Here is a 27331-nt window from a genome sequence, read left to right on the forward strand (position 1 = left end):
GATTTCATTTGGTCTGCACTGATTTTACCAAATTGAGCAACAGTCTGTGAGGCGATGGGATGCCTCGAATCAAATTGATTTTTTGCTAAATAATTTCCCCCAAAACGCGGCATCAACGCCTCGTTAATTAGAGGATGCCCGCCTGTCGAGTGGAGCTAAAACTAAACAGCCGCGACAGTCTGCGGGGCAATTGACATTTTGATAAATCCAGGGGATGGGCGATTGTATATATATATATATATGGCTACACATGTTCGCCTGTTCGTCTTTAAATCAGATAGACGCAGTGCAAAACTTAATGATCTGTGCCTAAATGGAGAGAGACCGAAGTCAGATATGACAAGTAAAAAAGAATTTATGGCACTAAACAACATCAACAAAGGCAGTGGCTGCAAACTAACCACCCCGTATCGCATTTCCCATTTCCCCAGCCCCCGGCCTTGCAAAATTTTATCAGCCTCAACGAGAGACAGAGAAATTCGCACAAATCACGCAAAAATGCTGCACACTTAACGTGAGGGTGAATTGGTAGAAAGAAAATGTATCGAGGGGATAGGGTTTTAGGGTGACAAGGGTGAGCCCAGAAACTGATAAGAACTTGCAGCCTAATGCAGGCAGACTCCTCTCCTCAACAACTAAATTTTGCAACAATTTCCGATTTCCATTCGGCGGGTACGAAAGGACAAAGGACATAGGACGCTGGCCAAGTGGCAGCATTTCAATTGCCCCCCGAATATAGAAAAAAACCGAATTGAAAAGTCATAAATTGTGGAGCGGCATTTAGAAGCGGACTGGCACGGAAATGCGCACCATGCGTGACCAATTATTGAAATACGACTTTAATTGAATTTCAATAAAATGTTGAGCATTTTGCACTCGCCGGCGGAAGAGGAAGTGGAAGAGGTCCTGGGACTAGGATCACAACCAGAACCCAGAACCCATAACCAAATACCCAAAACCGGTTCATGTTTATTTATGGCAAATAGCAAAATGTTAAAACTGTGGCAATTGTTTTATTCCGCGCTTTTGTTGCCATTATTTGTCCGTGCATTTGGCATGCCGGAAAATTCACGGATACGTCCCAATATCGATATAGTCTCGGCCGATTTGGGGGCAATTTGTTTAGAATATGGCTATAACGCTACTGGCCGTGTGTGTGAACCTGATGTCCGCGGATCCCACTGATTTATGGCCAACGGGTTGTGTCAATAGTTCGTGGCTGATTTATGAATTTGCCCTCGGCAAGGTAGCTCCAGCTGGGCAAGGGAAATTATGAAAATTATTGTCAAGCCAAAAGTTCACCGCCCGGTGGAATATCCCTCATATGGACGAAATCAGCCAACTGCAAAATGTCAAATCGGCCCACCCGCAGAGCATATCCATGATGATTACTCTAGCTATGCACTGGAAGAAACTGGAAGAAATATACCAATAAGAGCAGATAGCTTTGTACTTTCGAAATTGAAACTCTTTATTTAATAACGTGTGCCATATGTTTTCAAAATAATTCGGAGTATTATGCACCTGGAAATTATATTTGAATGATCTTTTAAAATACCATAAATACATACTTGGTTTTTTTGTGAATCCTTGCATTTTGAAACCCTATTTTCTTAGAGTGCAAGTCCGAATCAAGGGATTACAAGCGACAATTCGAAGCGAACACTGGATGGAATCAATCGGACTGCCTGAAATGGGGGTGGAGTTGGAGGCTCGTTGATTGAAGGTGGAAAGCCGCTGCTGGGCCGTGTGATTTCGGGGTGGAATCGAGTGGAAAGGAAAACCTTTGCCATCCGATTGGCAAGGGTTCATCGGCTGTCGGGTGTCGATTTTCGTGCATAGTATTTGACGACAGCGCATGACAAAAAGTCACATGGCCAGAGGATTAGTTACACCTTCTGAATTCGAGCACACGTCGCAAACGGTGAGGTGGAAGGTTTTTGCGCCGGGATTCTCATCCGGTGGCAGCTACATTGTTGCTGTCCGCTGAACTGTGAGCTGAATTGAAAGCCAAATGCCCAAAAACCGAATACCGAATACCGAATGCATTTTCCGGCCAGCGAGTGCAGAGCGTGCGTTGATTTATTCCCGATTGTGCGGAGATTAACGCTAATGGCTGAGGCCAGTCCGCCGGCAGCTGCTTTTCCGGCACTCTTTTTCAGTGGTCGGGAGGCAGGGGGTTGAAAAACTGAAACCTTTCAGCATAATTGAATTTGGCCATATAGTCCCGGGACATTCACCTACTTAAGCCCAAAAAATGGCCCTGATAACTAAGCCAAATATTAGCCAGGCGGCCAAAGACAAATGCCATGTGTGTCAACAGTTCATCGAGGCGTCAATTACTTTGCATAGCGTTTGGGCAAAATCCAAAAGGGGAACGGCGGATTGAGTCCTTCAAGACAACAAATGAATTTTAAGTGCGACTATGGCCAAAAGAAACGGCCAAGAAACGTGAGCGTGCGACTTAATCTGCTCTTGGCCCGCTTAGCACACACATATATGTGGGGGATATGGAGGATACTAGGCCTTCCAGATATTATCCGCTTATTTATGGCCGTCGTTAACATATCTTAGCCAACTGGAGTTTATCTGGCGGCAGCTGTGAGCTCTGGGCCACTGGGCTCTAAGTTAAATGAGCCGGGATTTCAATTGGAATATACCATACCATTCACATCCATTGGCTAAATTGTTTAGTTTTTGCACGACTCCCGCCGCTTTCAGTGCAAGTGAAAGTTTCTAAGTACGTGACGATTTGTTTCATTTTAAGCGAATTAAAATCTAGAGTCAGATGAGTCAGTTGGCCACTTTCATTAGCCCATCCAACCCCTTGATACAAAAAATCCCCTTTTGCCAGCCAATCAATAATGAAGTTCTCCGGCACTCGAGAACAAATGCCAGGGCATTAGGCCAGGCCAAAGCGTATTTAGAAACCCATTTTCACATGTCACATAAGGACCAAACTAAACCAAAGCTGACCCAATCTGCCAATCTGAATGCCGACCCGGCCGAAAAGATAATGATTAATTGTCAATTTAGGTGGGACAATGACAACAGACTGGCCCACTCGGCCCGAAATGGCCAATAAACGGTTCGGTCGACAGTTACCTTAAAAGCCTGCAACAATTCGGGCATCCGGTGCCCAAAGCCTACCATACTACACTATCCCATCTCTTGGATAGCCACTCACATGTCCATCAACATGAAGATGCGGTCTGGAGTTCCGAACTCGACTGGCCTGACATGTGGAAATAAATGTACTAGAAAATTACCAACTTATGTAATCTTGGTTAGCATCATTTATCAAGCGGACGTTTTGCAATTTTTCTTACTTTTGCGGCCAGGAGGCAGCCAGAACAGGACGGGAGGACCAGACTCCAGACTCCAGGACCAGCACCAGGACATGTCGAGAAGTCGGACTCAGACACACATGTGTGTGGACTCAGTCACAGTCGCAGGAAATTGCCATTTCTCAGGCGTCCTGGAAGGAGGAGATGAATTTGTCATACCTTGAGGAAAGGCTCTGTCGGCTAATTGAAAGAAGTGGTCCTTGACTTGGGCCACAGATTTCAGAGACTCCACATTCTTGAAGTTCCTTTTACCTGAAAAAGAACTACTGCATAGGAATTATGCCAAGTTTGAAAATTAATTACAATAGGTATATGGCGACTTTGGGAGATCCTTTTCTAGAAAAAAAATGTTGCCAGTTTTGCAAATTCTATTCCAACCATTTATTAAAAAGAGACCATGCATTGCATTGGAGAACATTAAATTTAAAATAAAATTAAATGAAATTAAATTTAAATTTTAAGCTAGGAATTCCATTTGATTGGTAATTGTATGGCGAATTTAACGATGTATGGCCTTGGATCTTTTAACCATTACCCACAGCCAATAGAGTGTTTGTTTTGTTCAGCAAACGAACTATACTATCCATCCTCGAAGGATTAAGATATTTATTTATTAATTTGATGACCGAATTAAAGAATTCCTCTTACGACAGATTTTTCCACTGTGGCTTTGACTCCGTTGTCACTGATCATCTGTTTATTGTGTAAAAGTGATGAAATTCCAAATTTCAAGTGTATCGAGTACCAAAAGCGCCTATTACCCCATAGAGCTACCATTGAAAATCGTTTCGCTAGTCCAGCTCCGCATCGGAAGCCACTCGCGAAGGCGCGTTAAGATGAGCGCTTGGCCAGATAGCGGATTGCTGTTATGAGCCAGCACAATACGCAGTACTTCTTTAATTCCAAGGAAGACTACAACACCACCCTGGAGAACATGAGTCGGGAGTTCGAAGAACGCTGGAACCACCAGACGCAGTCGCCCTACACGAATCTGGAGAACTATGTAACGCGTGCTGTCCTCGGCACCGGCAGCTTTGGCACAGTGGTGAGTCCTTAACCTACCGATCATGTCTACCCTAACTTTTTTAATCCAAAATATTACCAAAGAGATTCTATAACTATTGCTGCTTTGGCACTGTGATAAGTCCTTAAGCTTCTGAACAAACCTGTCCTCATTTTTTTTTAAACCACAATGTTACCGAATTGATTCCATAACTTATGAAGCTTTGAATCGAAATATGAATATCTTGAATTATTTTTAAGAATAAGTTTTCAATATTTTTAATTCAGTTTTATATTTGTTTTGACTTTTTTGTAAAATAATATTAAGAATTAACAAGTATTCAAAACTAAATAAATAAAGTTCTGACTTCTTTTGTGGTAAACTAAATAAATATAATCTGTCATTTCTTGTATAAAATAAGTGCTCCTCCTTATATTTATATGTTATGCTAAATATTTAAAATAAATAAAGTAAAAAAAAATGATTTAAATATTTTCAAATATAACATTTGGTAGCTTGGTGGCCGATTAACAACTGTATATAGAATTTGCGTATTGAACTTAAGGGACTTATATTTTCAGATGCTGGTCAAGGAGAAAGTTGGCAAGAACTACTATGCCGCCAAGATGATGAGCAAGGAGGATCTGGTGCGTCTTAAGCAGGTGGCCCACGTCCACAACGAGAAGCACGTGCTGAATGCCGCCCGATTCCCGTTCCTCATCCACCTGGTGGACTCCACCAAGTGCTTCGACTACCTCTACTTGATCCTGCCCCTAGTCAATGGCGGCGAGCTGTTCAGCTATCATCGCCGGTGAGTATCCCTGATTCCATGTGTTTGCAGACTGAGGTTTAATGGATCTCCCCCCAAACAAAAAAGGGTTCGCAAGTTCAACGAGAAGCAGGCCCGCTTCTATGCCTGTCAGGTGGCTTTAGCCCTCGAGTATATGCACAAAATGAACCTCATGTACCGGGACCTGAAGCCAGAGAACATCCTGCTCGACCAGCGAGGCTATATCAAACTCACGGACTTTGGTTTTGCAAAGGTGGGTTAAGAACTTCCTTATGAATATACTAATTTTAAAGCTCCAGCGAGTGGACGGCCGCACTTCGACCCTGTGTGGAACTCCGGAATATTTGGCACCGGAGATTGTGCAACTCCGGCCGTATAACAAATCGGTGGACTGGTGGGCCTTCGGAATTCTTGTGTACGAGTTTGTGGCGGGCCGCTCTCCCTTTGCCGTTCACAATCGCGATATCATTCTGATGTATTCGAAGATCTGTGTCTGCGACTACAAGATGCCCAGCTATTTTACTGGCCAGCTTAAGAATCTTATCGAGAGCTTGATGCAGGTAGACACCTCAAAGCGGTGAGTGAAGGTGGGAATGGGTCAGGGACATCCAGGAGGAGCTCATGCCACCACTATTCAGTTTAGGAAACTCGCAAGAGGGCGCCATCGATGTGAAGGGTCATCCATGGTTTGTGGGAGTCGACTGGTACGGCATCCTCAACCAGGAGGTGACCGCCCCCTATTTGCCCACCATCAGCGGCGCCGAGGATCTGTCCAACTTCGAGAACTACCAGTTGAAGGACCGCCTGAAGTCCCGAATAAACCGGCATCCCGATTTATTTGCGAATTTTTAAATGTATGTTTGTCCGTAGAAATTGTCGTTTTCCTCAGTTTATATCTAATTTAGTCATTGATAAACGTGTGGTTGGTGTTTTTAAGGAAGGAAATTTAAGACTTAAATACTCTAATATATGGTTAAACAACTCTTAACAAAAATAATATAATATAATATAATATAATATAATAATATAATAATAATAATAATAATAAATATCAATTAAATAATTTTATATATATAAAAAGGTGTTGAATGTGTGTAATTCATAAATTGAGAATGGTTATGTGACTATTTTATATTATCCAAGTAGCCTTATTTATTTAAGTCATTTAATATTTAACTGCGTTGTAAACTTTTTATAATGATATAAAAAAATATAAAAAATTCAAAATTCTGGTAAAGCTAATAATAGTAATTAAAGCTAAGAGCCCAAAGAAGCGAACTTAGGGAAGTGGAGTTGCAATGGGCCCGTCACCCGACCAACCGCAAATGCATTTCAGTCCCAAGGTGGACTACATCCTAATCTTGGACAAGTTGCGCGAGGATTTCAACAAGAAGTTTGAGCTCAACATTCCATCGCCCAGCAGGGGATTGGATGACTACGATGTGAAGGCCACCCTGGGATCCGGTTCCTTTGGCAAGGTGCAATTGGTGAGAGAGCGGGAATCCGGGGCATACTTCGCATCCAAGCAGCTGAGCAAGGATCAGATTATCAAGACCAAGCAGGTGAGCCACGTGATGAGCGAGAAGAACGTGCTGCGATCAATGATGTTCCCGAACACGGTCAACCTGATAGCCTCCTTCAAGGATTACGACAGCCTGTACCTAATCCTGCCGCTAATTGGCGGTGGAGAGCTTTTCACCTACCACAGAAAGTGAGAAATTAATCAGAACATTAAATGCAAAGATATAAGGCATGACGATAATAAGTTATTGATCAGGGAGTGTAGCTCCCATATAAATCAAAAATCGTGGCATAATATTTTATACTCTATTTAAATATTTTTATCTTATCATCTTTTGCGGTTTTTAGTTATTTTATGAAAATATTAAAGTTTTTGTCACATTTTGTATTTGATTTGGAATTGATTTTAATATCTGAAAGTTTAATTTTAATTTAAACCATGTTTAAATTAACAAGAAACATTTTATATCAAATAGGAACTATGATATTTAAAATATAATATTATCCACATTAATTGAAACAGTTTATTATTAAATCTTGCGATTTGAATTGCATTGTTTTTAATAATATGATTTTATACTTAGTGTAGATATACATGAATTTTTGAATTCACTATAGTCAGATATTTATTTTTGCTATTCAATTTTATTTTTATTTTATCAGTGCATCTATTTACCAAGCTTTGATACTTTTCTGTAGAGTGCGAAAGTTTACTGAGAAGCAAGCTCGTTTCTATGCTGCCCAAGTTTTCTTGGCTCTGGAGTACCTGCATCATTGCAGTCTGCTCTATCGAGATCTCAAGCCCGAAAACATTATGATGGACAAGAACGGGTACTTGAAAGTGACGGATTTCGGATTTGCCAAGGTTTATCACCTAAAATTTCCATATTAAAGAAATATTTCAAAGTCTCAAGTTACTCAACCCACAGAAAGTGGAAACGCGCACAATGACTTTGTGTGGCACGCCGGAGTACCTGCCACCGGAGATCATCCAGTCGAAGCCGTATGGAACCAGCGTGGACTGGTGGGCTTTTGGCGTGCTGGTCTTTGAATTTGTGGCCGGTCACTCGCCATTTTCCGCCCACAATCGTGATGTGATGAGCATGTACAATAAGATCTGCGAGGGGGACTACAAGATGCCCAGCTATTTCAGTGGTGCTTTGCGTCATTTGGTGGATCATTTGCTGCAGGTGGATCTCTCAAAGCGGTATTTATTCTTTAGATTATTTAACCTGATGACGCCAATTGTGTATCTTTATATTTCAGCTATGGCAACCTGATCAACGGCAATAAGGACATCAAGGACCACGAATGGTTCAAGGATGTGGAGTGGATACCCCTGCTAAATCAAACGATTAATGCACCCTATGTGCCCAACATCAGCAATCCGGAGGATGTATCCAACTTCGACAAGGTCTCTGATAAACCTCGGCCCAAGGCCAAAACCATGCGACATGAGGAGGCATTTGCGGACTTCTAAACTGTGTTTAACTTGTGATAGGTTTGATTTTGTAAGGTTTCGGCAGCATTAGCTAATCAGTCAACTAAAGATCACCCGACTTTTTCATCGATATGCCACAGCTGGTGCTCACATGTGTAATGTCAACAGCTCTGAATTTAGAGGGGGATTCTTTTCCCGTTTGATTTTTGTTCTGGGAAAACAGCTGGCTCTGCGTGACTTTGTGATTTCCCACACTTGTTGCGCCATTTTCCCGATTTCTGGACGGGCAGCCCCCTATTCTCAATTCGACAAACTTGACTTGTAATTAGACTTGAGGCAGTGCCATAAATCTTGTGCGTTTGTCGCTGATGCAACTGGATGGATTTATGGCCACTTTGTTTATTTATCTCCAAGTGGGTGTGGCTTTCGCTGAAAGAGTTCTGCGCCCCCTCATCGCCTTCATCTGGAAACTTTTGCACGAAATTATGTTAAACAATATTTAAACGAGCTTTTTGCTAGCTGTGGCACACAGAACAGAGTCATAAATCTTTTATACCTTTTTCTGCTCTTCTGCATATCGGGCCACATTGATTTATATGCAAAGACTTAATAAAAATAGAGCAATGGCCAGACGGCAGAAAAACTAGACGCCAGTCCAGGCTCCATGGTCCAAGGTCCAAGGCGAATACCTTTCCATGGGTCGTCCTTTGTCCGGCTAACAAAACAAAGGCACTCGACAGTGGGCGATGTGGATGTGGGTGGAAAAAGTTATGATTATCATAATTTTTGTTACGTGAGTTTTCATGTGGAAAAGATGAAACATCATCGTCTCCGTCGCAGTTTTCGTCCCCTCTGTGTTTTCCTCCCTTTTCCTCCTTCGGGGTGGAAGTCGTCATCGCTGTAATCATGGCACGCATTTACTCCTGTTTTTACCTCTGCTTTTTGGCGCCCGCCAGGCCGGCGCCACTTTCAGCTCCAGACCTTCAGACCTTCAGACCTTCAGACCTCCAGACCTCCAGATTTCCCCCTCCTGTGATAGCTTTTCAATGGCTTCTCGTGGCTTCAGACTTCCAGACACATTTTCTCCGTGTTGTGTTTTGTGCCTTTCGCATGCGTTTTCGGTGGTTTTCGCAGGAAACAAGGGGCTCGCACTTCCTGGCCAGACTACGAATCAGAGATGGTAGTAAGACATCATGCATTCTAATGAGAATTTTAATTGCAGCCCATTGACCACTTGAAGAGTGCTGTCAGCTTTCGTTCCGGAGCGAAGTTCGCCTGGGCACGTGGCACGGATGCGCTTCATGCTCGACTGGCCTGAGAAATATCTTGCAGGCCGTAACTGGTTTCACTCGCCTAACTCGTCACCCAATGACAAATTTCCAAAAATTAGCGATGCCCTGCCTCAGATACATTTCACATTACGGACGGACAATTGAATTTCGGGGGTTGAAGTTGCTGCTCATCTGTAAGCGAATTAATTGTTGTTTTGATTGCGCTGGGAAAGTTTCTCTTTTTTTTTTTTTTTTTGGGTAAATGAATTGTGCACGTTTATTGCATGGATCGGTGAAAATTCGTTACGAAACTTATGAGATACTAAGCTAGCAGACTAAGACTGCTCCAGTTCCACTTCGACGGAAACCGGCGGCAGATCTTCCTTGAACTCGGGCGTGTAGATCTTTCCGGAGGCCAGTACAAACTGCTCCTGGCAGTCCACAATGAAGTAGGCAAACGGACGATTCACCTCGAAGCGTTCCACGCCCGGTAGTTCGGGCTCTGGCTCTGGCACAGGCAGTACAGTGGACTCCGCGTTGGGTGAACGAGCCTGCGTGGTGGCGGCTGACAGAGAATTGGCACTGCTGCCTCCCTCGTCCACTCGCACATTCACAAACTGCACTATTTCATCTACATGAACGTCGGCGTCCTCGGAGAGTAAGCCCAACTGAGCTTCGGTCCTCGAGAAGATCTTCTTCAGACCCATCTGCTTGAGCATCGCTTCGGAGCGAGAGGTTTCCTCCACTTGGAACTTGGGTAGAGACACATGCATGTCCTTCATTTGGAACTGCTTGTGGGCCAGTAGGAAATCACTGGTCTGCAGCTGGGAGATCACATCACTCAGTCCCTCCGTTTCGTCGGGCAGAATGATGCACAGAGTGTAGCGAGATGTCTCATAGGGCAAGCTCAGAACCCGAGCCTTGAGCTGGGGAAGATCTGCAACCCTGAATTTGCCGCGGGCGTGCATCATTGGTGCCTTCATCGCATCCTCGTTGGTCATGAAGAAGAACTCGTCGCTGCCATCGCGCAGTTGGTAGAAGGGATTCGCCCAGCTGCCGCGGTAGTAGAGTCCGTTGAAGAGCAGCATCTTGGACTTGGATCCCGCCGAACGACCCGTAATGGAGTTGGCACTCAACGCGGAGGCGATGTCGTCCTGCCGGAACAAACTACGAGCGCCATAAATCTAAATTGAGAAATTTGAAATATATTATATATTTTTATATTTTTATTACAGCTATATTGTTCAAATTTAAATTGGTTTTTGACTAAGCACTTAATTCTTTAAAAAATTTACCCTGCTTTAGTTAACCTCTTAAATACTTGTATAGTGTTTCTTGCCTATTCTAAGACTAATTCAGGTAAAAATTTTTGTTATATCAACTCACCCGACTAACGGCTGCCAGGTGGGACTCCAGAGCGAGCATCACTTCATCGGCGCCATCCTTGGCCACCGCCTTCACGGCACTCTCCAGCTTCTGGAGGGGCAGGCGCACCTTCTCGGGTTCACCGGCGGTCACTGCGGGTGCTGCCATGATCTTGTCCAGCTTCTCCTCCTCCTGCACCGTCTCGTTCTCCTCCAGGTTCTTGATCTGGCTCTCCTCCTGGTCGCTGCGCTTAATCTGCTGCTTCTCGGCTGGATTTTCCTCGGCTGCCATGTCTGGTTTTTCCTGTTTTTCCACAGTCACAGTGGTGGCCTCAGGCTGAGATTCCGAATCCGATTCTGCTGTGGTGGTGGCCTGAGGCTGCTGTTCTTTTTGGAGTTGGTCGGCCTCAGCCTGGGCAACTGGTTTTTCCACATACTGTTTGTCATCTATGTCGCGATCGAACTTGGAGGCCTCTTTGTCGATGATTTCCTGGCCATAGCCATCAGCTGGAATGGCAGGGATATCCTCATCGTCCAGGTTAATCCTCTTGAGGGTCTCGAATCCAATGACATCCTTGCTGTTACTTTGTTCGGTGCTGCCCTCGGTTGAATCCGCATTGTCCTTTTCCTCTGACAATTGCAACGAGGTGTTGGGCTCATTCCAATCGTATTCCTGCCGACTGATATCCTTGACATCCACATAGTAGTGTTTCTCGATCAAATCCTTGAACTCCTCCCGGGCACTAGAGTTCCGGTAGATGTACAACCAAGTTTGGAAGGAGGGCAAAGCCACAGCAGCATCCCTATTCTGATAGTTGCCCAGGATTCTCTTGTAGGCATCCCTCAGCTGAGTCCGATCCTTGGGGTAGCCAAAGACCTGCTGGAATTCCGCGTAGGTATCACCCTCAGAAGCCTCCGCCAAGACAGCCAAAATGGAAGCCACTCCCAGTGGTGAGTGCACCTGGTTGGCATCGATGTCCTTGTTGAACTTCAGCAGCTGCAGGGCAATCAGCTGGGAAACCTTGCCGGCAAAGGATCCCTGACTCTCGTCCTCCAACTGCGTGGGCAAACCATGGCCAAAGGTGGCCAGTATGGTGACGAAAATCGCGCAGTGAACCGCTTTCATGGTGACGACGAGCGCGAATGAAGCCCAAGAAAGTTGGCCAAAGACTTTTTATGAAAGCCAGGCCCCGAGAACCAAGCGAGAACGAAGCTCCAAACTGGTTGGGAAAAACTTGGCGATCTCAGGGGCTTCGGTAGAGAGGCTTCACGATATATATATATATATATATATATTTGATTAAGCCGCGATCGATCCGTCGGACAAAGAAAGCCAACGAAAGTGGAAGTGGCGTGGGCCGCTCTCGAGGGCCCCAAACAAATGGGTCACGCCAACAATCAATATGTTAATGCTCTACAACAACTACGAGAAACCAGCGCAAACAAAAGTTCAAAGTCATTGAAATGTTGGAGAGCGACAAACTACGTGATTGACATTTGATTTTCTGGCCGGTTAATTGCATTTTCTTGTACTTATCATAGTGCCGCCATAGTGTGGCAATCGTTCCCCCAAAATCCAGCACAAACAATTTGGAAATGGGATAGAGATTTCCTCACAGCCTCATCGAGCTTTATGAATTTAACAATTTTGGGATCTACCTGACCACGCTTAACCCAGTTTTACTGGCCAATCGAGTGGTGAGACACACGAGAACAAATCATATCCCAGCCATCAAAAAGCTGGCCAAAACAGTTTCAACACACTTCGAGGCCACTGAACTTGGCCATCGCAGTTGTTGTTGCTGCCTCTGCTGCTGATTACCAAATACGATCGCCGGGCGAAAGCGGCTAAAATCGAGAATATGGTAAGAAGCAAGTACCGAACACAGAGAAAAATTGATAGAAACTAGAAAAGTGACAAATGTTAAACATTTAATCCAACTTTATAAATAGCAATCAACCGGAATATGGTAGGAAGCTAAGACTGAAGACTTTTAAAAACATATCTTTAATTATTCATAGAATTTATTTAGCAAAGTTATAGAGTAAAGCGTGGCTATTTTGATTATTTTATAGTGCATAAGCACTGTATTTTTATTTTCTATGCAACTTAATAATTCGCTGAAATTTCTTATAGAATACATTATATTAGTTTTCTCAAAGTGCATCTGCTAGTACCAGGTGTGAGGCCAATACTTGCTAATAAAACGAGCTATATTAAAGCACGTTTAACAAACACAGATTCTTTTTGGAGGCTTGTAAACGTGTTTTTCCGTTTTAGAACGAGTCAGACAAAAAGTTGCACAATTTCATAAGACAGAGAGGTGGATTTTCAAAGGGGGTGTGGGGATAAAGTGAGTTGCCAGTGCAGCGAACTTTCCAGAGACCCACAAAGAACCAGTAAAGTAAAAGATACTGAACGACTTATGTAATTTATTCGACAAGTTCCGCATTTATTCTCGATACTCTCCGAATGAGAAAAGGTTACTGAACTGTCTGATTAATCAGAGGTGGTAAAAATCCAGTTTAATTAGCACGAAGTGGAATTGGTTCCATATCGATATAACTTATTTGGGCCACTTTGTGAAGTTTGATAAAAGTTATTTTTAAATGTCATTAATCTTTTGGTTTTTAAGTATATTCTCTTGTTCTTAGTTTCTTATGACGGTACAGGCTTTATAGTATGCGTTTGGAGTCTTATAATTTTAATAAAACATATAAATACTTTATTCGTTAAACAACTGATTTTTTTTAGATAAATTATATATACAATTTTGTATTTTAAATCCTTAATTTTAAGAATTATTATTATAATAATTTTTTTAGGAGAATAAACTATTGCGTGAGTAATACTTTTCTAGAGCATTTCCGTTTCGACTAACAACTGAAATCCTCAGAACTTTTTCGGTGTTTGTCACCTTGGGCCTGGCGTTATATTTTGAAACAAATACGAGTATTTTGTATTTTTGTTCAGCTTTTTGTCCATAAATTTCAATGCCCAAAACCATAAATTAGTGCCTCTCCAAGTGGTGAGTGGTTGAGGCTTCCGTTTCGACTTCACACGCGCACCAAGCACCCCAAAAGGGTCGAAAGCCGGGTTAGGTGAATTAGAAGTTATTATGGCAAAACGGCAAACTAGTAAATGTCGCATAAATTAGAAGAGGAATCTGGCAGGACACCTTCCCCGGATTTCTTCCAGCCGAAAACGTTGTAAGACGAGGTTCAAACAACACCGCGGGGAGACATTAAGAACCAAAATAAGAAGATTCCTAGCAGTGGACAATAGTTTGTGGGATGATAATAGTTGGGACTCGGGTCTCCGGCATTCGAATTACTCTTTATAGACGGCGTGACTAATTGTTTGATTTATGCAAATGTACTGAAAAACTTGCTTCTCAACTTTTAGTAATTAGTGGAAGCTCCCTTTAAAAAAGTTTTCCGAGACCAGGCTGCTTTAAGAGATGAGGAATCCTTTTCCGATTCCCTCTATTTGTCAAGAGGTGAGCTGTCATCTGTCAGCTGTCATGGAGCACGCAATACATCATAAGTCAAAAGGTGAGCCTCATGGCTCAATTGCTTTTGCCCCGGGCCGCAGCAACTTGCAAAATAATTAAACTTCTGTTTATTCTCTTTGGCTCTGCTCTGCCCTCGCAGAACTTCTTAATTATGTTTGATAAACTAACACAGGCCTTCTCTGGATCTCATTCCCCCCTTATTCTCGCACATGTCACGTTGACATTTAGCACTCGACAGGACTCGAGGTGATGGATCTTCCCCTGCTCCTTCAGCGGCCATGTGTGCGACATAATTACGGAACAAAAGACACAGGGGAGCGGAGCTAGGAAAGGTAAGGCACACTGAAAATAAATTGCATAGATTTTAATAAAATATATAATATTTTCAATGTAGAAATACATTTATATAGTTTTAACGAGACTTTCAATCACTGGTAATCTCACTTGTATTATTATGATAGTTTTCAATATTACTAAACAGAGTTCAAAAATAATTATATATATATTTAAATTTACGAAAGATGAAGTTGATATTGTTCCTTAATCATATTGACGGAAATTAAACTCCTGGATGGCTTAAAAATATTTGTTTAAGTCTCTAGAAGCTTGAGCTCATATCATATTTGGATTAATGGTTAATAAATTTGGATTAGATAAATTCAATATAGTAAATAAATATTTTACAATTTAAAATTTGGCTACAAACTTCAGACCCACAAGTTCAGCCTCTTCGTTTTTCAAACCACATTTCCTTGATTTTCTTTCAGTTTTTCAAGTATGTTATAAAGAGAAGGTTGTCTAAAGCAGTTGGCGGAATTCATGTGCTTCATTTGCTCCACTTAATTCGGCAAACTCCGCTGGCGAGGAACTTTTCGTTCCCTCAATTTAGTCACGTTTTAAACTGAAGAATTAAAACCTTCTCTCGAAGGGAGCTGAGAATGACAAAGGGGGAGTCACCTCTAACAAGTTGTTTGCTCGGAAGGAGCAAATCCTGGTGCGTCCTCGTCGTGGGCTCAAAAACTTGCTGCCAACGTGGCGGCAATCCCACTCGTAATTGATTTATGACATCAAAGACATATTTTTCGCAATGTTGCGTGGCCTACGTGCGTGACAGTTGAGTGGCTGGAGGTCCTGGTTTCGCATTTCGGTCTGGTCCTGATTTTGGTCCTGCTCCTGGTGGTCTGGCCATCTTGTTGATAATTTTGACTTATGGCTGGTGCGGCTGTTGGTCCAGGATTTGTCGCATAACTCTGTCAGTCAAAAGTCGGCCCAAAAACAGAAGCCCAAGATCTAGCCCATCTGTTTCTGTATCTCTTTGTGCCGCTGTATTTGTATCTGTATCTGTATCTGTATGTCTGCATTTGAACTGGCAATCGGTGGCAAAGTTTTTCTATTAGGCGCAATTATTTCAAGGTATTATTGCTTTTAATTAATTCAATTAAACGCTTCATAAATTTTTACTTTTTGATTTCGTTGCCTGCGGCTGCCTTGGCTGAGTTTTCCTTTAATGGAAAAACTTTGCCCACAGATTTCCCAGCATCCGAAAAGGGTTTAATTAACGGTTGGCTGGGGGTTCGTTGGGTGGCCGGGAATTCGCTACTTTGGCAAAGATTTCGGATGTTTATTAAGGGATTCTCGTGGCTCGTCGTAAAATTTGATTTCGCAACTGAAGAACGCAAGTTATTGAATGCCGAGTGGTTGCCTTTATTTGCATTTTTGTGTGCATGGCTGCAAATTCCGCAGAGGCTATTAGCAGCAGCAAATCTAATGGAATTACATTCCCTAAGAAAAGAAAACAAAAGCTCGATCTTCAATTAAAAGGCCATCAGCTGTCGACACAGCTGCTGCCCAGGGGTTGGCTCACCTAAAACGTTATTGATATGTAAGAAGCATGCTCACACCTTCCCACCCCAAAAAAAAACGGAGAAAAACTCCTCACTTGTGATGACTTTCATCATTATCAACACACTCACAGGCAGACAGACTGCAGGGAAACTTTTCCTGTAGTCCTGTCTCCGCTTTTCCCGGTTAGCCCCTGGGGGCCAAATAATCGAACTAGCGTCGAACAACAATTTGTTTTAAATGCCAAAAGTGAGGGCTGGACAATCGAACACCCCGAACCCCTTAATAATTTATGAAGACCACTCTCCACATGTGGGTCGTCGGTATGCTGGAAAAGTTTTCTATCACTCCGCTCTAATAGAGATTAAATGCATGTCGAAAAGGCAATTAGTTGGAGCAACCCTCCGTGGAGGAAGTGCCCACACCCACACACACACCCACACCCCCGAAAGCACCAAATTGAAGTCCAACTTTCGACCTTTGGTCGCTCATTGAATCAAAGTGTTGCTCAATTTTTCTCAAGGCCTAGGTGTTGTTGTGGATTTCTGGGCAGGATGCAGGGGTTGGTAGCTGCCGGAAGCAATTTAGCCGAACCCTTCTCAAAGGGTTTCCTGCGAAACTCAGACGCTGCGTCATTGCTAATTAAACTCGCGCTGTCGCCGCTAATGAGCAATGAAAACAACGTGTTGTCCGAAAACTCTTGAGAAAAACTCAACAAAAAAAAATGGAAAATGCTCTAAACTCCATCTGCAGGGGCGGGAATGGGCTGATAAGGGCCCTCGTGGAATCGTCAGGTTGAATCAGCCATCAAAATAATGAAGGAACGGATTTCTCATTACTTTTAAATATTTTTGTTCAGCAATTTTTCGGGCTTTAAGCCATTTAAAAGGATTAGTTCGCTCATGATTTTTTCAGAGGATTCGGCTTAAGGGTTGAGTTCTATCGCGTTTCCACCTTTTTTCAGCTAGTTATAAGCCCAGATTTTTTCTTCATTTAGTAAAAGTACGTGAAAAGAAATTTTTTAATTCAATTTTCTGGCTGCTGGGGGAGATAAGCTGAACCGAAGGGTTATAATTAAGAGTGACAGTGGGTAAGAAGGCCAGGAAAAAGATTTATCCATCGTTATTGTCTTCAATGCAATCCATTGTTTTCCCAATAAATTCGCACACATTACTATTGCCATTTTTATGGGCCAAGAAAGTCAAATGTAATGGGCAAAAATAAAATATTCGACTGCGAAACACTCTGCAGGAGAGATTGCTACTGCGAACATTCACCTGACGACAGGCGAATGCTACCCCAAAAATCCGAAAGTGTATGGTCGATGTAATTCATATTGCGTAGCACTTTGCCATAAAAATTACAATTGACTTTGAACTCAGGCGAGCAAGCAGCAGGACATTTCCACATTTCCACATTTTAACATTTTGTCAGCCAGCCAACAGGGCAGCGATACATGGAAACTAACTCAGAACTGAGACTCCGATCCAATCCCCGATATTTCGCCACTTCCTACTGCAGTTGCTGGCCTGCTTCCTTTTATGACACCAAGGTATTCCAAGGGGATACACTGGAAAAATCAGATCTAAGTCTTAATTCAGATAATAGAAAACAAAATAATTACATTAATATATTCGGTGGCTTTGAAAAAAATAAGCAAGAAATTCGCTATTCAAAATTCAGCATCAGAAATATATCTTAGTTGTACTAGCTTTCTTTTGTAAAAGTAGTTTAAATTAATTTAACTATTTACAATTTTTTAGCTTACTATTTTTTTTTTAATTTTCCAGTTACGCATATAAAAATTACCTTAATAGTCGAATGCTTTTAACACTTATTTTTTCAATAAACTACACCCTACAGGGCATACATTTTGTATGGAGTCCAAGACTTTCATTCAAGAGATTTTCTTTCAGTGTCTGACTTCAATGCAGCTCCGGTTCCAAGGTGGCAGTGTCGTCCTGGCAAAAATGTAATGGTGTTATGGTGGAATTATGCGACGCCGCCGTTGCCCCTGGTGTGTTTATGGCCCCCCTGTTGCGGGGCAAAGTGCAAGGGGGACGGCCAGATGATGAGCAGCGGCATCCCGTCCCTTTCTGGCGACAAACGCACTTTGCCGACACCCATTTCCCGCCCCTTTCGCCCTGCGAAAATTATAAATTATATACTTGTAAGTGGAGGCCTTCTCGTCCGCGCCCAAGGAAAACTCCTTGGTTGTCGAGAGTTTTCTTTTTCCGTGCAGTTGAACACGAGATGCATGACAAATGGCGGGCAGAAAGCTGGAAAAGCCAATCGGACGGGGGGAAAAAACCCTTTAAAGTTTTCCATCCATCGGCATCGCCACCGCATCAGTTCATTAGTCGAACACAAAGATATACATAATTCCTACGGATACGGATCGCCGTGCCAGATTAATTGGCTCGCTGAGCTTGCCGAGTAAATATTTAATTAATCGCCGATTTGTGCACTGAGCTCTCTATAACTCTTCGTTTCCATTTCTCCCAAAAACAGAACGCCTTGTGACTAATCGAAGCCATCAATTATGTTGATAGATTGACCCACGAACAGCAGTGGAAATAGTTATAGTCCTTGGGAAAAGACCCTCCATTTAGTGGCCTCAGTTTGTCACTGCAGCTTACCGCTGCTTAAGGTACTTGTAATTGAATGCCAAGCGGTGAACGAACTGTCCCACGGAAAATCTATAGAAAATAACAGGCGAAGAGGACACTCCAGAGGAGTTCGTTTATTCATAAGCTGGCTCATGCAAAATTGCAAGTGGCTGTTGACAAAAGTTTCAAGTAGCCACCGCAACTGAGTACAAAAAAAACCGGGGAACAAAAAAGGTCTGGGACTATATGACTGGACAGACGTGTGTCTGATCTGAATGCTAGATAAAATTATTACCCTTTTTATTCTCGCCGCTGCTCGCTGGGATTTGTCCGAACTCGAATCCGTGTCGGTCTTCTTTTCCAGCAGCTGAAGATGGTTGGGGAGATGAAGTTGGAGATGGAGCTGTAGACCGTGTTCAGATCCAAATCCAAAAACCAAGTCCGAGTCGCCGTCGCCTGTTTATTTCCTGTTGGACACTTTCCGTTTGTCGTTTGTTGTATAAAAAGTCGCCGCTGTTGCTCCACCTCTTTACTTTTCTCATTTCTCTGAGTTTTTGATACCCTTTTTTCGGTGTTTATTGGGGTATATTTTATTTACAAAAATGAATAAATAAATTGCACAGAAATCTTAAGTTAGTTATGTTAAAAAGCTTTTGAGAGTATTTATTTATTTATTTACAAAAACAATTAAAACTTATTATAGTGAGTTGAAGTTGTTGCGAAGGCTCTTGGGAGTATCACAATCTGCATTTACTTCTAAAAACTTGTAATACAGCTTAAACACATTTAAAAACATAGTTTTTACTTACAATATCTCCTGTTAAGTTAGGTAGTAGAAATACAGTATGCTTTTTATTTTAGCTTACCAAATACACGAAACAAGTTGGTACCAATAAACAGACGTTATTAAAATTTGTAGATTAATTCCCAACTAAATAAAAACCTTTCAGCATATGATCCCATACATTTATCTTTACTTTTTGGGGTCTAAGGAAACACTAGGTACTTATATAGTCGCTTGTCTGCAAATTACCTCACAAGCTTGATTTTTTTCCGCTTGTTTTTTATAGCTCACACAATAAGCATCATCAGCAACAGCAACAACAACAGCGACTGCAGGAGCACCACTCGACGTCATCAGCAGCACATTGTGCCCGGGCAAGCCGTACCGAAATAGTCTCCAAGTCCGAACCAAAATCCGGAGTCTCCGGGCCAAGGAGACGATGGCCGCATGCCGATAATGTGCGGCCATAAGGTAATGAAAATTTTATCTGATTCTGGCAATAGTTGCACCCTTTCTGCTCCGGCCTTTGATTTGATTTCGGATCGAACAGGGTGGAGGTGGGATTAAGGGGAATGGGATGGATTTCCCCGAGCGAGAGCAAATGATACAATACTTTGTGGTCAGCATGTGTGCCCAAAAGGTACGAGTATTGGTCGCATTTGATTGAAATTTGAATTGCCACCCCTCCCCCTCAGTCACACAAAAGGATTCACATTCGAGGGGGAGTGTGCATACTTTTAGGGGCAATCGTTGAGTACGTGCTGCGGCGACAATAACAGAAACGTATCCGCAAACCGAAAATCCGAGATCCGTACGAACGACAATAAGACCGAGCACTATTTCATTTTAGATTTTAATCAATTCCGTTTGATGTGACACGTTTGTGGGCCGCTTTGCAGTGCCCATCCCCAAAAACTTCCCATAAAGGACATGCAACATATGCAGGCAATCCACGACACTTGCCGCCTAATGAAGGTACAATCAATTCACTTTCAAACCAATCAAATCCAGAATGGCTTCATTATATCCATTATTGTTTATAATACGCTTTTGATTATATATATTTCACAAAAGGATAGACAATACAAAGGGAAATTGCTATTCTATAAAGTTCGAGACTGTAGACAACTGATTGCAATTATATGTATTATATTATGTCGAAAAAAACTTGATTAAATTTAAAATTGATATGACTTTTTATGGCATTATTATAAATCTAAACAGTCAATCAATTGTGTAGACTCCAAAAGTTTGCAACACGAAATCGCTATATAAATTATTGCACTACTTGAAAATTCTTATAGTATTTGAATGAATTCTATTGAAATAGGTTGAATAAAATACTTCAAAGGTTACCTTTAAATATTCAATCAATTGTTTTTAAGCTTCAAGGGTTTTACAAATATAATTACGGGTTCATAGATCACAGGGAATTATTTAGAGCCCAGCTGAGTTTGCTTTTTATTCTTGGCAGTGAAAAAAACAAATGTCACCCAATAACCAAGCAATTATCTGCAACATCATCCCCTTGAACCCCAAATAGATCCCTTACAAAAGCCCATAAATAACAACTAAACAAGCCAATTGAGTAGAAATCGACTCGTTTTCCACCGCCCCCCCCAAAAAAAGGAGCCACAATAAATTCCGGACACACACCTGCAACTTCCTAAGGACAAACGCTGCAATTATCGAAGCAGAAGTCCAGCTCGACAAAAGCAACAAATCCAATAAACTTCACAATCGAACAGCACATAAATATTAAACGATGATTGAGCTGCAACCCACACACAAATACACACACACACACATTTCAGATAGAGCGAAAAGCTTAGGGAAAAATTACAATTTATTGGACATTTCCGGTTAGTGACAAAAGTGGACAGTGCAAGATTTATGCCCTCGACGATTTGCTGGCCCCGGGATTTATTGAGGCAAGTTACCCCCAGTTAATACCTGATCACTTAAGGTTAAGTGGACACAAGCGACCGGGCTTAAAGCCACTTTAAGGACTCTTTCTCTGGGGGAAAACGGTTCGAAAGGATGTGGCCAACTCGATTATTATGCAGGCACCTCAATTGCATTTTGCAGTTACTCAAATTTGCATATCATTCCACTCCGAAAACTAAACTAAAACTAAATAAATGCCAAAACAAACCGAAAACTTTCCCTGGGGCCGCATAGCTAACTTTATTATGAGATCAGGGGGTCTAAGGGGCTGAGGATGGGTGGATAATACGTAACGTATCTGTGGCTCTGCTGGCCATCGCTCAGAAAAAGTAAAGCGCTCTGATTCCGGATTCTATGCTGCCGACATGTGTCACTCTGCAGTCCAGCAGGCATAAAGATTTGCGGGCCTCCAGTTCTCCATTTTCATTTTCTCCAGTTCCATATTACCCCCCTGTTTTGGGAGTATGCGAAATTTGCATTTTCTAAAAACTCTTTGGCGAGTGTGAGGTGTAGTTGGTGGCAAAATCTGAACGTTTACATAGGGAGAAAAATATATATCAATATTTGTTATTGTTAGACTTTTCTACCCTAAGCCACATTCCAAAACGGAGAGTTGTTAAGAAGCTTTTCAATTGCTTACATAATTGTATTCATAACATTTCCCGATCATAATTTTTCAATAAATCCCTAAAAGTTGTTATCTTATTGCTCATAGAAATAATGAGGTATTTTTCTCCCTGTGCAGAGTTACTGTCCAGGACAGTCCAGCAGAAAGCTTAGAAAGCCCACAGTCCGGAGCAGAAAAGAGCCTTCCAGGATGGGCCCTGGTCTTCCATCATCGTCGCAGTCGCACTAATTCCTCAGCAGCAATTTATCAACAATAAACAGTTGCAGACATTTTGCTTAGTTTCAGAGTGTGGGTGTCTGTGGGTGTGTGTGGGTGTGTGTGACGTGTCCTGTCCCAAACAGGGATGCATGAGAAAGTTTGACTCTCGAGTGCTGCGGGCAGGCTTAAAGTGCCCGATGATTTAAAGGCCTCAGACAAAAAGAAAACTGGGGAGTGTTTCCTTCTCCTTATTGAAATTCCTCGATTGATATCCGCGAATTTCTTTGTCACTTTTAACTGACTGCGTGTTTAGCTAATTCCGCCAATTGGCCAAATAATTTGCACATTGTTCGGAGGCCTCACACACGTAAAGTGGCAGTAATCCAATAAGCGGCAGCAACAATTTTCGCGCATGCATTTGCCATTTAATTCCATTTACGCCTCATTTGCTGGCTGTCAACGGGAGTTGTTTCGTGAATGTAATATATGTACTTGAAAAAAACCAAGAACAAATACTCGAAATGGAAAACAAAATTTAATTTTTACAATTTATTTTTTATTTTATTTTCCGTTTTTTTAAAAAACTCCATTTAAATTTATTTAAATTTATTTTTTGGATAACTTGATAATGAACATTGTTAGGTGTTCATTTTAAATTGAATTTTTTGTTTATGGCTAATTTTTCGCTCAGTGTAAATATATAGGGAATGGCCTGCCAGGCATCAATTCATAATAATCGAACCTGTTTTTTCCGCTCTCGATTGATTCGATTTGCAATTTCGGAGGTAGAGAAGTTGTCACGAGGGTGGCGAAATGTTAAGTGGGTGGATTGCCGGATGGCTAATGAAATTTCTAATCATTTCGTTAGCTTATGCTAATGAGCATGTGTTGTCCTCGATTCCAGGTTTAAGTAGCCATACCTCGACTCACGATGACAGTGCATCTTTGAGGTTTTAAAGGCGCCCGTCTGGCTTTTGAATCCGATTCAAAAAACACCTTGAGCGTTGGCGCCACTGGATCGCTTTTAATAAACTTGTCGCACAGTTAACTTTATTAAGATTAATGAGCATGTGCACTGGATCACGCCGATGGGGGGCATTGGAAAGTGTTCTGGAGTCTGGTCGACAAACGCCACAATAATAAAAACACATTTCACTAGCTTTAATGACGTCATTACGTGGCATTTACTTGCACCACCACCAAGCATCAACCATCAACCCCACTAAAATCCACCCACTATGTCTGCCCTTGTCTGATGCTACTGCAATGGCAAAGTCAAGACGTTAATGTGTCCAATAATTTAATTTTAAGTACCTTGCAAAAAGAAATACGGCCACATTTTTACAGACAATTTCCTTTAATGGCCAGACAAACTGCAAGCAAGTCGAACCTGTGGCAGGTCCTGTTTTGGCTCCTTGGCTCCTTGATTGTGCTGTCGAAGTGGAAGGACATCCCGGTCCGGAGGTAATTGCATGGAAAAAGTCAGAGCCGAAGTTGGCCTGCAGTCGAGCGACTGCCCTTTGTGTAATTGAAAATTTAATATTTATTTCGCAGTTAGTAAATCAAAGTTTCAACGCAGTGGATAACACACTGCCATTACATATTCATCATACGCCCCGTGGGCCACGCCGACAACTCATAAAAAAGCGAAAAAAATGAGAAAATAGTCATTCACATGTGGAGAGTGGCGATAAATCAAGTCAACCTTTGCATGAGTTTCGCTTTCTTTCTCCGCATTTCTCCATAGAACTCTCATGAGTCAGCGGAAAGTAATAAAGTTGAATCTGAAACACGGGGTATGGGTTCCAAAGGGCCATTATCCTCCAATGTAACATGCTCATACATGGATTAGTGTTCAATAAAGCCCGAGGTCCTGTGCTGCTATTTAAATATTATTTTTTAATAACCAACTGTTGCTGCTGCATACACTCTATTTTATTCCCAGTTTTAAGGTGTAAACAAGCTGGCAAAGGAGCAGACGAGTGGCAAATAAATAAAAAACATCAAGCAGGGTGGAATAATTCACCGAGCATTTTAGCTGCAAAATCATAAATAACAACATGTAAATAGCTTTTATCTAACAGCTCTCGTCACAGCGGAAGCGGCCAAAAAACCTCACGGAAAAGCGCTCGAAAAAGTGGCATAAAAGCCAAAAAAAAAAGAGGGCAGAGCCCAGGGGGCAGAAAGAGTTCGAGTTCGAGTCCGACACTTCAACTTGCTGCTGCTGCCGCTGCAGCTCGCATCAATTAAACCTAAATTGTTGCAGTTGTTAACACGCAACAAAATTGTCTGCTGCACTGCAGCTAAAAAACTCGGACAAAAAACGATGAAAACCAGCAACAAAAAAGGAAAAGTGTCAACAAAAAAAATCGAATCGAGTGAATTGCATGTAATGGGGATTATTAACTTAAAGATACCCTAGATGTAAGGATGTGAATATATAATTGATATCATTATCTATGAAATTATTAATGATAAGATAGGATTTTCATCAACTTTACTTTGTAATTGCATTTTCAATAGAATACTAATACCGAATGTATATCGTTATATTTGGTGTACATTTTTTAAAATCTGTAATGGAAAATAAAAAATTGTCTTCAAATATAGTCCTATATCTACCATTTGCCTTAACTGCAGGGTGCACTATAAAAAGGCTTCTGAAATTGGTAAAACGTCAAGTGTAAAATGGCATAGAACTGCATAAAGCCGCAACTGGAAAAGTGGAAAAAGTGGGAAAAGGGGAAAAACGAAAAAGCGGAATGGGACCCGTTGTTTGAGTGTACTTCTGCAATGGGATTTATTCTATGCTGTCTCTTTTTTCGCTGCAGGAGTGACCGAGTCCAGAGCAATTACGCCGCTTGAAATATTGACAATTACTTAAATTTATCTTTTCTAAACGCGCCGGATGCACCTTTTGCATGGCAGGGGAAAATGTCGGGGAAAACGTTTGTCAATCAAGCGGCAGACAGGAGGCTTCACGCGTGATATATTTGAAGTGGCCAGCACCACCAGGCTGCAGCACTCCAATGCAGCCCAGCCAAGCACCACCTAAGGCCCCATCCACCACCTGATGCACTCGACTGTGTAATTTTTGCATATTCCCAGCGCCAAAATTCATGGCGTGGGGCATTCCACGTGGCTGCTCTCACCTGCGGATCGCCACGAATGAATGAACGAGCAAATGGATGAATGAATGCCTGAATGCAGTATGTGTATACAGAGGTAAATAAAATTTAAAGTATGGAACATGTATTTTATGAAAAAATATTCATATAGTGAAAAGTTTTTTTTTTCAGAAAATAATTTCAAATGCCCTTTTTATTTCATAACATTATCGCAATTCTAACTTTTTTTATATTGAACTAACGAAGAGTAAGACTTTAGAATTTCTTTCAGTGCATTCTGGTTGTTCTCGGTGGTTGGGCGCCATTTCATTGCGGTGGCAACGGCGGCTGTGAAATGGCCTGGAAATGATTTAATGCGGAAAGTGCGGTCGGGCCAGAATTTAAAATTTATTCCCGCCCGCCAGGTGAGAGCGGCCAAAAAGGACCGGCCACTGAAAGGCGGAAAAGTGCAGAAATAAATCACGCATCTGCAGGAATTGAAACTATTTGAAATCCAAAGTGCGTTATTTCTGGACATGGCAACTAATTAACTTTAAAGTCGGTTCAGCTGAATTTCGCCTGACTATTTTTGGCTTTTTGCTGGCTTTTTGTTGTGTAATTAATCACTGTCTGCCCCGAGTGCAGCGTGCTAACAAATTAACACCAGAGGGGAAAGGGAGGGGAGGCCAGCAGGATGCAACAAGACACGGCAACATTGTAGTTGCTGCAAGCGGGTCTAGACTTCAAAACTCATTTGGCCAGGAAAATTGCAAATTGTAAATTGCAAACTTTTTCGCTTTTTTGGCATTTTTTGGCATTTTGAAAATGCATTTTTCATTTCATTTTCATTCGAGCCACGTGTGAGTTACAAAAAGTCATTTGACCGACCAGCTCATTAGGGGAATCGCACTGAAACGTACCGGTTTTGACAGTCTATCTCCAAAAACACCCAGTGAAATCCTATGGGAGCAGGCAGATAGCCAAAAGTTTCTCTGCTTTCCTCAGCAGCTGCCGTTTTCGGGGACTACCTAAAATAGACATCAGGTTTCTTTGCCGCTGGAATAGATACAACAAAGAAAATATGACTATAAAATGCAATGCGAAAAATTATTATGTTTCGGAAAGACAAATACATTTTTGTACAACTTACTCACTTTTTTCGGCTTCAGCTAAAAATTTACGATTCTTAATAATATATACTTGCAGTCTCCGCCTGTCTAGCCTCCGATCTTCACTAATCTGAAAACAATGTGCTGCGCTGATAGGTTCAAGGCCAATGTCGTTTTAAAGATTAGCTATTTATAACAGTCTTATCGGGGTACACAACATAATTTGGAATTTTTTTTCACTATGTAATATAGCTGAGTTCGATCATATTTATATTTAAATAAAAATATAAATAATTGTATAACAAACCATGACTTTTCGTGCAACTGCCGTTGTTCGGTTTATAAAGCTATATTTATAAAGCTATAAATACAGAATTAGTTTGACTTACAGAAAATTAGATTTAGGCTAGTTGCCCAGTTGTTCAATTCAATGATTTCGTTTTTTGGAAAGAAACTAAATAAATCATTATTTCACAGCTCTCCTGATAAGGTGTTTTTTGTGGTATACATCATCAAGCAAAACATGACTACCGCTTATCAACAAAATTTATTTTTAATAACACAACATTTTCGTTGGTTTATTTTTGGCGAACATTTTAAATACGCTCTTACTAAACTGGAAATTTTTAAAGATTTATATTTTATATGGAGATTCCAAGTTTTGAACATAAAAAACATAAACCATTGACCTTGTGGGTGTTGATATTCCCAAAAAGCTCGTTAAGATTATACTTTTCGTTTTATAAGACATAAAATATTTGTTTTCATAAGAAGACGAAAGACAGCAGTATGCAGCATATAGGGCATTATCTATTTAAGCAGTGTATAAGCTTTAACTTTCAGTACAGAACAGAT

The 27331-nt window shown here is 41.6% G+C and overlaps 3 protein-coding genes across 5 annotated transcripts; 2 read left to right on the forward strand and 1 right to left on the reverse strand.

Moving 5' to 3' along the window:
- The first annotated feature begins 4022 nt into the window (after positions 1-4022).
- On the forward strand, positions 4023-6080 carry LOC108148530 (cAMP-dependent protein kinase catalytic subunit 2). Of its 3 annotated transcripts, none has more exons than XM_017275569.2 (5): positions 4023-4392; positions 4932-5161; positions 5228-5393; positions 5440-5717; positions 5779-6080. In XM_017275569.2, the coding sequence occupies exons 1-5, from the start codon at positions 4216-4218 to the stop codon at positions 5990-5992; spliced, it is 1065 nt and encodes a 354-aa protein (XP_017131058.1). In that variant the 5' UTR covers positions 4023-4215; the 3' UTR covers positions 5993-6080. The 3 variants fall into 3 exon arrangements, with proteins under 3 accessions (XP_017131058.1, XP_017131057.1, XP_017131059.1); XM_017275568.2 differs by having other exon boundaries at positions 5784-6080; XM_017275570.2 differs by having other exon boundaries at positions 5440-5727; positions 5784-5885.
- Positions 6081-6304: 224 nt separating this feature from the next.
- Positions 6305-8232, forward strand: LOC108148520 (cAMP-dependent protein kinase catalytic subunit 2). Its single transcript, XM_017275558.2, has 4 exons — positions 6305-6851; positions 7361-7526; positions 7591-7868; positions 7928-8232. The coding sequence occupies exons 1-4, from the start codon at positions 6439-6441 to the stop codon at positions 8139-8141; spliced, it is 1071 nt and encodes a 356-aa protein (XP_017131047.1). The 5' UTR covers positions 6305-6438; the 3' UTR covers positions 8142-8232.
- Positions 8233-9603: 1371 nt separating this feature from the next.
- Positions 9604-11890, reverse strand: LOC108148473. Its single transcript, XM_017275505.2, has 2 exons — positions 10760-11890; positions 9604-10557 (listed from the first exon to the last, which is right to left on the reverse strand). The coding sequence occupies exons 1-2, from the start codon at positions 11861-11863 to the stop codon at positions 9709-9711; spliced, it is 1953 nt and encodes a 650-aa protein (XP_017130994.1). The 5' UTR covers positions 11864-11890; the 3' UTR covers positions 9604-9708.
- Between the last annotated feature and the right edge of the window lie 15441 nt (positions 11891-27331).

Source organism: Drosophila elegans, unplaced genomic scaffold, assembly GCF_018152505.1.
Source record: "Drosophila elegans isolate 14027-0461.03 unplaced genomic scaffold, ASM1815250v1 contig_476, whole genome shotgun sequence".
Taxonomy (NCBI): domain Eukaryota; kingdom Metazoa; phylum Arthropoda; class Insecta; order Diptera; family Drosophilidae; genus Drosophila; species Drosophila elegans.